The 10,276-nt window shown below is 40.1% G+C and overlaps 1 protein-coding gene across 1 annotated transcript; it reads right to left on the bottom strand.

The window, feature by feature from the left end:
• Positions 1–1,201: 1,201 nt before the first annotated feature.
• CSRP2 (cysteine and glycine rich protein 2) lies at positions 1,202–10,071 on the bottom strand. The gene is made up of 5 exons (XM_007947554.2): positions 9,960–10,071; positions 7,001–7,169; positions 2,626–2,755; positions 1,838–1,931; positions 1,202–1,278 (listed from the first exon to the last, which is right to left on the bottom strand). Exons 1-5 carry the CDS (start codon positions 10,069–10,071, stop codon positions 1,202–1,204), a joined length of 582 nt encoding a protein of 193 aa, XP_007945745.1.
• Positions 10,072–10,276: the final 205 nt, after the last annotated feature.

Below are 10,276 nucleotides of genomic sequence, written 5' to 3'. Positions count from 1 at the left end.
CTGCTGCTGGGTTCGAAGTGCTGACCTTTTGGTTAGAAGCTGGCTCTTCAAAATAAGCAATATAGTTTGTCAACGTAGGTTCTGGAAAAGATAAAGATAGGTTCACAGATCAGGCATATAACAGACCAATTTCACAGCCTACCTACCCTCCCCTACCCCTGGGGTGGAGAGACAGATTGAATTGCTGGTAGGGAATTAGAAGCTTCTTCTGGAAGAATGATAAAAATATTGGTATAGTACAGTGCCCCTTTCCTACCTGAGATAGCTGACGACTGCTCAGACAATGCTATGTTCCTTGCTACTTAAGCAGAATAGAAAGAACCACGGGGGGGAAGGAATGTTTCCAGTAAATCACCATCCTTCAGATTACAGTGGAGAATTAAGAGTCATGCTGAGCCGCAGATTCTATAGCTGTAAATACTTGTTTATAATGATCTTTAGCTACAGATAAAGACAAAAGAATTTAAATGTTTTGTTTCAAACTACCCAGCCTACATCAGTGAGCCTGTCTGAGGAACCTGCTGAAGGGTTTTTGGCCCTACACCTAGAGATTCTGCTTCCATGGGGCTGAGGTGGAGCCTAAGAATCTGCTCTTTAATACCCACTGGTGAGTCCAGTGCAGGCTGTCTCCAAGGCATACTTTGGGAAGATGCTCCAGGCTACAGAAGGATGGGCAAGCAGGAAACCCTGTGTTGCTGACCACCAGCTCTGAGGAGCTGAACTGGTGATGCCCATTGCCTAGCAACCCTCACTCTAGAGGACCAGTTATTACCAGCTTTAAAAAAGATATCCCCTTCCTGTAGAAATAATGTAAACATTAACCTAGTAAGTCAACTGGGTAATGGGGTTGACTCATTTAAACATAAAATGGAGGTAGGGAACCAAATTTTCCACTAACTGAAATCATAGCAGTTCCTCCAAAAGGCTAATTGAAGACAGACACTGAACACCTAAACAAAGTTGAAGTTTTATTTAAAATGTAAAAGAAATGGTTCTTTAGAATGGTGGTGAATAAAGCAAAAGGATACAATGCTCTCTTCTTACAAGTTGGCCAGTCTGTCCAAGTATAGAGTAATACACAGTACTTAAATGCTGGTCGCATTTCACAGTAGTTTAATGTTAAGAGATTGTAAGAGATTATCTGTGCCTAGATTATGAAGAGATTCTCCATGTGTGATGCTCCATTCTGGGGTTTACACCTTTACTGAGCATGAACAAGGGCTCCTGCTCCTTGGCCATAGCCAAATCCCTTGGGCCCAAAGTTCTTTGCATAGCATCCTATGAAAGAAAAGGAAGAGTGAAGTCAAGTCCACGAAGCTTCTAGCATTGCTCACGATCACACAAAAACGAATCCCCATAAATTAAAAAACTGGTGGCTATACCAGAAAGAGTCCAATGTATTTAAGATGTAAAATGTACCATGTCCTGTCTTAAAGCTGTGAAGGCAAGTTCATGTATTCTGGTTCCACAGTGCTCAGCTCATGGTCCCACTGAGTTGCAAGCATGAAAATTAGACCAGATAAATTATATTACCTTCATACCTGCTTTGCTTAAAACATGAAGTTAAAAGAAAACTCTGTGGTGGTTTTGTTTGTTTTGAGGAGAATTTTTAAATGATTTAACTTAATTTTATTGTGTCATCTAAAACTGCTGAGGTTTCCCCATATGTCACCTGTAAGCATTTCTGAACCTTTTATTTTTAAATAGCCAAGACAATATAGCTTGTTCGTCCCTAATTTCAGAGTGCCCTCCCCACCCCCAAGCTGGTGATAATTTAATTCACCAATAGCTGGTGTGGGGTTTTCATATAGATAGCGATAACTGAAATTCTTTTTACCTTTGCAATAGATTTCACCTTCCTTCTCAGTCAAAGTTGTTGAGTCAAGACTCTTCCCACACTTGGCACATCGGAAACAGTTTTTATGCCAGGGCTGGAAGACACAAATGTGTTACCATGCTTGAGAGGCCTGTTTTCTGCAGTATAATTTAGATACTGAGGCAAGAAGTAGCTCAGAAGATGAACTCAAGATGAGCTCCTGATTGCTATGGTTCAGCCCCAAGTAGAAGCTAAAACTGGCCATCGCTGCTATCTCCATTCTTGGCCACATACAGAAGGGCTGAGTTCAAACTTCATTCACAGACAATATGGGCTGGGAGCTGTATGGAAGAGCCAGTTTCCTAACAGCAGTGTCAGACCTCACTGCAACCTGGTCAGCTCCTTGAAAGGTGGCCTCCTCTATGGCTGAGAAGATTGTAGCTCAAAGTCACACAGCTAATTACCATCAGGTCTTCTGACTCTGGATCACTGCCTTCTTCACTATACTGAATAATCTGAAGATTCCAGATTTGCTAATATTCTGGCCTTTTTAGTTGACAATCTTCAGGAGTGCCGCCTATGAATAGAAGTTTCAAGTTTCTTTTAATTAAACATTGATGTGATTTGTCAATAAAGGATATCACTACAAAAACTTAATGATTCAGATGGAAATTTGTAAGAAATAAAAAAAGTTTAATCCAAGGCACTTGTTTATAAGACAGAGTGCCTGAGTGGGATGTGGTGAGGCTGGAGGAGAAAGGGCATGGAGAGGAGCTATTCACTATTATTAATTCAAAACAGCAATTTACCTTCCCAGCACCAATTATCTTCTCAGCAGCATACACGGAATCTCCACATCTGGAACACTTCTCAGCACCTCCATATTTCTGAGCAAATTTAGAAGTGTTTGGATTTGTTGTAGGACTGTGAGGTTGAACACTTGTAGAAAGGGGAAAAGAATTTTAGGAAAGATTTTCCAAAGGGCCCTATAAATCCACAAGGCACGAACTCTGGGTCTTAACTGTCAGTGTCTCATGACTGGAGGCCTTCACAGGCCAGTATGGGGAAAGAAGAAAGGAGAAATTAATCTTGGTGCAGTGGCCAGAGTTATTACTTTGACCTATTTACTGCCTCATTATTGTTACAAGACAGACAAAGCTCTATCCCCCTAGGTCTAAACTCATCAAAATTTATTTAATCCGTTACGCTAGCCTCTCCTTTAAACAATTACACTGTGCTTTAGGAAAACGAATCAGAGCATTTATTTTTACCCCAGATATACTTCATATTATTTGTACCACTGGAATCACATCTAGGTTTACTTCACAGAAGACTGAAAATTCAGTGTTAATTTAAGCAGGTAAAATTTTCTCCAATATGTCAATTTACTCAAAAAACAAAACAACTCACTGCCATTGAATCAATTCCGACTCATAGTGACCCCTCCTTAGGTTTCCGAGGCTGTATCACTACGGATATAGATTGCCCAACCATTCTTCCAAGAAGTGGCTGGTGGGCTTGAACCGCGGGCCTTCTGGTTAACAGTCAAATGCCTTAGGCACTATGCCACCAGAGCTCCCGTCAATTTACTCAAGTAGTCTGTAATTAAACATGTTTTACAAATTACTTAATTTCCAAAAATAAGTAGGGAAGTCTGTGAATAAACTATTTTCCTTCATGGGAAAATACTTTAGAAAATTTGCCTTTTACTATGTGTTCTATTTATATTTACTTTTTCCTCTGTAAAAAATAAAAGTGGTATTTTTGTCACTATTGACATAAGCCACATTTCTCTTTGCTCTCTGTAGGAGTATTTTACCATTTAATAAGCAGGTGAACCCCTATGCACAGAACACCCTTCTGGGCTTTGAGAAGATGTACAAGTCCTTCCAGGACCTTGTAGTTAGTTGAGTAAACAACAGAAACAATAGTTGGCACTCAGCAAGAGGTAGCTAAATGCCAATTACTGTTTTCTCCTAGTTATATATATAAAAACAAATAAAATATTAATTTTGACATATTGCTTTTTTCATAAAACAATTTTATTCTAACTCTTCCTGTATATACATCATCCAATGTCTTCATTTCCACTATGTCTACTTTTTTGGAATCATGTAACAGTTTCCACAGTGTATAATCTTCACTTCTACCTAAGTTATTAAACATGAAAAAAAAACCTCACTGCCGTCGAGTTGGTTCGGACTCACAGCAACCCCTCCTTGGGTTTCCAAGGTGGTATCACTATGGAAGTAGATTGCCCCACCTTCCTTCCGAGGAGTGGCTGGTGGGTTTTAACTGCCAGCCTTCTGGTTAGCAGTCAAATGCCTGAAGCACTATGCCACCAGAGCTTCTATTAAACATATACCTTTTTAAAAATTCACATTTTGACATGGCCTCAGGAAATTTTATTCTGAGCAACAAATACCAATTCATAGAAATATTTGACAGAATTTCCTTCTTCAATTGTCCTTAATGCAGGCAAATTTCTTAAAACTCCACAACTCAGTATAGTACTTATTTTTCAAAGTAATCTTTAAGAGATTATTCAGAATAACCCAACACTTGCAATTATGAGGCCATGCTCCCATGAACAGTCTTCCAATCTGCCAAGCATATGTCTGTTAACAAGAATTTCACAGAGGACTTTCCATCTGTCTTTTAATAACTTTTTAGGGTCCAGGTATTGTTATCTCATATTACAAAAGAAATGAGGCCTCAGATGTTAAGTAACTTGCTGAAAGGTTGGAGAATTAGTAAACCGGTGAGCCTGAAATGAAAATCCAGGCCTATGTGAATCCAAAATATTCTTGCCTACTCTATGCAGGGGAGCTCTGGTAGCATAGTGCCTAAGGCACTTGACTGCTCACCAGAACCCACCAGCCACTCCTCGGAAGGAAGGTTGGGCAATCCTACTTCCGTAGTGATACTACCTTGGAAACCCAAGGATGGGTCGCTATGAGTCAGGGCTGACTCGACGGCAAACAACAACAACAACTCTATGTAGTCTCTCCAGAGATCCTTGTGAAAATGTTTAATTCCCATGACCAAATTACACTGTTACTGTTACCATAGGTGCTCTAGGAGTTCAGCGAATGGGGTTCAGAGTTATTGAGAAAGGCTTGTCGATAAAGGAAGTCCTATATCTGGTCGGTCTTAAGTAGGATACGGCCAGGTGAAGAAGGAGAACAGGCAAAGGCACAAGTTGAGACAGGCCAATAACAGGGCTCATGCTGGGGAAGGCAGAGAGCAGAACAGATGAAGAGGGGCACAAGGCTACTGGTCTTGGTGACTTTAAAACTACAGTCACAGTCATTAACTTACCTTAGAGTCATGCATGCACTGGTTTGGCTTGGGGAGGGTGTACAGGCATATGTGTTTTGAAGGGGTTGAAACACACCTTCAGAAACAAGAATGGATTTAACGAGTTGGAAAAACAAAGTAGAACCAAGGTCAATGAACTTGAATAAAGGCAAAAGTGACCTGGGCTCCATGAGTGATTATATATATGTAACAGTGAATTAGTTGGCAACATACAACTGGCACACAAAGCACCAGGGTCCAAAAACTGTGTGCATGGAAAATCCCTGAAGAGCAAGAGAGACAGACCTCAGTGTAGCTCCACCTCACAATGGAACAAGCATAGGTTGTGGAGTCAGATGGATTTAGGTTCAAATCTTGGCTCTGCTACTTACCTGTGTGACTCCTGAGCTTTAGTTTCCTAGTTTATAAAATGGAGACAGAATATCTATACTTCAGAGTTATTGTGAGGATTAGAAATAATGGAAAAAATGTGTTCAGCAGACAATAGGCACTAAATACACGGTAATTATTGTCAGGCATGACATACAGCACAGAGTTTTATGATCACAAGTTTGGTGCTAACAGCACCAGTTGCTGTGGAGTTGATTCCGACTCATGGTGATCCCATGGGTGTTCGCAGAACTGTGCTCCACAGGGTCTTCAGTTTAGAAAGTAGATCACCAGGCCTTTCCTACAAAGTCCATCTGGGTGGACTAGAACTGCCAACCTTTCAGTTAGCAGCCAGGCACATTAACTGTTTGCACCACCCAGGGACTCCAAGCTTGGAGTTAGACTAAATTCTAGACTTTAGCCTGGAACTAGCTATAGTGACCTTCATTCTCACTGTCTCAGTTTGTTCAGGAGTAACATAGAAGGAAACGGGAGAAAGATGTGGCAGTCTGCTTCCATAAAGATTTACAGCCTTGGAAGCATTATGGTATATAGTTCTATTCTGCCCTATAGGGTCACTATAAGTCAGAATCAACTCAACAGCGGTGTAGTAGGAAAATGGAAAACTCAACTTTCTGAGGCTGTTGGGAAGATAACATGAGTTAACATATGTTAATGTTGCATAGTGCTCAGCCCACTGACTGTAAGGGCACAATTAAGGTCCTGTCCATTAAGAGGCCCATCAGTCTCTGTACTAGGTCTTAACATCAATTTTGGCTTCTTTAATATAAAATGGATGTGAAAATGCACAGCTTAAGGGGGCAAATGTGTTAAAAATCAGAATTAAAAGGAAATTCCAAATAAATTATTTAGCCTAAAGATGAAATAAGCACACTTTAAAAAACAAAACAAAACATGTAACACCTTTCTACTTTGGTACTAAAGCCTTTAAAGTTTAACACTTAGTCTCTCAAAGAATCAAAAACGAAATAATTTTAAGTAAGAATTTTTAAGCTAGTAAAAATTTCTTGAGGAAAGATTCTTAAATAGAAGGAGTAACTGAAGAATTTTCATTTTCTGCTTAATCGCACATGAGAAGCACATCTCATGATTCTGATAACACATTCTCTATCATTTGATTTCATGACATCTGTTCTCCAAAATGTAGTGCTGATTTTTTTTTTTTTTTTAATGGAAGCAGAAGTAAACTTAAAGCACTTGCTTTTGAGAACATCATGACTCCTTGATATACTCTGAAAGGCTTTAACAAAACCAGGACTAGAAATCACTGGAAAATCAAAAGCAACTCGGTTAAGTCCAAAACTGTCTGTATTTTCGGTTTAAAGATTACTAACTGACTTACACTAGAAAACATGAGTCACATTTTGTTTGCTTATTTCAAGCTAAAAATCTGGAAACTCCCAGGTTCCTGTTCACCAAGCAACATTAATTGTTATAACATTTCTCAAGGTCACACACACTCTCCTCACTCACCTCTCTGGCTTGATGCCCAGCCTCTCACCATGGTCCATATTGAGTGTGCCAGCACCCTGGCCGTAACCATAGCCTTTTGGCCCGTACTTCTTTCCGTAGCAGGATTTGCAGTAGATCTCTTCATCGTGAATTGCCACTGTTGTGCTATCTAAATTTTTCCTGCAAACCACTGAATGGAAAAAAGTTAGACTTGAAACATGTTTCAAAGATGCTGATTTTCTTCAAACACATGGTCAACAAATGGTAAAGACACAAGTTCTCTCACATTCCTAATGGATCCAGTGGTTTTCCAAAAGCCACAGGGCAGTATCTGGACTGGTCAGCCACACTTGAGGAAGATTTGCCTTCCTCCCTGGATGTGATGCTAGTTTCAGAAGTCTGTCAGAGTGAACGTCCAGATGCCTCAAGCTTTTCAATATGATTTGCTTCTCTGGCAAGAGTGAGCAGTTGCAGAGACGCAATAATTACATGAACAAAAGGAATAAACCTACCAACACCTTGCTCTCTATGCCTCAACATTCCATTAACCTCTTCAGTCTTTTATACCACGTATATTGTTAAATTACAACCTAATGAAGAAAAAAGGGTAGCTGGGTGCCTGGGGGAGTTGTCTCTGTAGCCCTTCCTCCCTGAAAATCACGTTCCCTGGGATAAAAATAGTTTTAAATTCAGAATTCTAGTTTTTATCACTGGGCCACAGTGGGGAAACGCATCATTCTTTCATCTCCCACTGACTTCTCTAGCAGTGATAAGTGTGTCTGAAAATCATCAAGTGGTTTCAAGTCTGCATTTGTTTTCCCCTTTGTCGCAAAGGAGAACACATTCTTTCTTGATGGATTTCTTGCCACAAGACATTTCCACACATCCCACTTCATAAAACTGCCAAATGTCATCATGTTTTATCCAGACATTATTTCACTTTCTAAAACTTCAATGAGGAAAAAATAAATTATGAGGGAGCTCAGTGGCAGCACAATAGAGCAACTGGAAATCCCTCTCCTGGAAATAAAGAGTAGTGTAGTGGGGAAGGGATGTCTCCTCTTTATTTAACAGGGGAAAAAAAAAGGAGGGAAGGATGGGGAAGGAGCAAGGGAGGGAAAGACTGGACTAGCTGGCTGGTTTCAAATAAAGTTAAATTATTATCTCAGACTAAAGTCATCTTTATTTGCTTAAAGACAATGTTAACCTAAAACTACACACTGATTGCTGAAGAACAAATAGCAAGTACCCTTAACAGAACAAATATAAAATCAGTACTGTTTTGAAAAACAGATATAGTAAAGAAAGCAAGTTCAGGTATGGGAAATTTTGACCACATAACTGCTGTTCCATCCCCCATCCTCATCCCTATTCACTGCAGAATTCTCACAGGTCTGCAAACTACTCCAAATTATTTCCTTAAAAGGCTGTAGGCAACAGTCACAACTATTAGGAAAGAATAGGAAACATGACCAGAGAGCACTGGTGGTGCAGTGGTTAAGTATTCAGCTGGTAACCAAAAGGTCACCAGTTCTAACTTACCAGCCACTCTGTGGGAGATAGATGTGGCAGTCTTCTTCATAGCCTTGGACCTGCCCTACAGGGTGGTTATGAGTTTAGTACAAATGACCAGTAAAGAACTCAACAGAGTAACCTAGATGAAATGACTAACAATTCCTAAAGTCTCTGCACATCCCCTTTGAGCACAACATACTCTCTTATGAGGTTATAAACCTGCTAACAAACAAGATTCCCAAAAACAAGGATCAGTAACTTCTAAAAGAAGAAATGGTTAAACCAACTCTTTTGAGAAGTGGTAGCTATTATAGGAGCATAAATACCAAACACTCATTGTTATATTTTTATTCTCTGTGACTGTCATTTTCTGTTGTCTGTTTCTGGTTGTCAGTGAAGTAGTTATACTATAAAGACATCCAGAAACTGAGAATGCTGGCCCCTAAGGGAGAAGGACAATTCAAATTTGAGAATTTTTTTCTGAAGGTTATTTCTTACTGAATTGAACTGATTTTTAACATATTTGGTTTCGTACAGTAATTTTCACTGTACAGGACTAGAGATGCAGCAAGTGTCTGTGTGTACAGCAGATACCTCCCCAGATAATAAATCTTTCATTGAAGAAAAGTTTGTCATTTCAATGAGAAGAATAAGAGTAATGAAAAACCTTCTTAAATTGCTATGCTACTAGTTTAAACCTGAAGACTTAGCTGTCATTAGAGGGAATTTTTTTTTCAAGTAATTTTCAGGCTTGTCTCTTGTTCTGTTTCTCTCATTGCCTGGTTATTTGCTGTCTTCAGTGCACTTCAGCATGTGTTGTTTTATGTCCTACTTCCTGTGTATGGCAGACCCTGTGATGATTTTCTGAGTAGTAACAAAACTTGATTGTATGGGATTTTCATAGCCTAAGTTCCTTTGCCTCAAATTTAGAATATCAATAACCAAAAATAATTTGGAACTTTCACTACAGGATAAAGTAGAATTTGAACTTCTGGGAACAGAATCACTCAAACTTCAATCACCAATGTGGTATGAAACCATGAGAGTAGTTTTCAGAGAGGAGCCCAGCCTGAGAGAGTGAACTGGGGTAGATGAGGAGCAATCATTCATTCAAACCCTGGGGCTGAGCCCTTACAGTGTGCCAGAAACTACGCCGGGTCCCAGACCACATAAAGGACAGTGAGCTCAGAGGACAGCAAGAGAGACAGCTGAGCTAACAAAGTCCAGTAAAGGCCAACAGGTAGGCCAGAGCGATGGGGCCACAAAGGAAGGCAAAGTGTTCTGAGTCACCCCTACTGTTCCTGCTACCAAGCTAAGGATTTGCAGTTTCTTAAGAGGACAGATTAAAAACCACTGGTACTTTTTAAATAACTTTCGTTAGCAAAACCTAAGTTTTTCCTGAAACAAGTAAATTGAAGACTTTCACACACAAATACTGTCCCCGGTGGAGCACTGAGATACTTACTGCACAGGAAGCAGCAGCGGTGGAAGCTCCTCCCGTCACACTGCACCTCCTCAGCATGGTACACGGTCCTCCCACAGGCTCCACACTTGTTTCCTCCTCCCCAGACAGGCATTCTGAAGGAAAAGAGGACGCTGTCAATGCCTTAGAATGTCCCTATACTGTACGAGGTGCATTACCAGCTTCCTTGGAGGTTGGGTAAACCCAGAAGATAGCCTTCTTTTATGAACCACTTCAACCACATCTATAAAAGGCCTGTGTTCCTGCAAAACAGCCTCATCTCTTCCTCCAAATTACAGCTTTCATTAGAAAACTCTGGC

The sequence above is a fragment of the Orycteropus afer genome, unplaced genomic scaffold (assembly GCF_000298275.1).
Source record: "Orycteropus afer afer isolate SDZICR_OR568_19922 unplaced genomic scaffold, OryAfe1.0 scaffold00190, whole genome shotgun sequence".
NCBI lineage: Eukaryota > Metazoa > Chordata > Mammalia > Tubulidentata > Orycteropodidae > Orycteropus > Orycteropus afer.
This window is presented reverse-complemented; position numbering and strand designations above follow the sequence as displayed.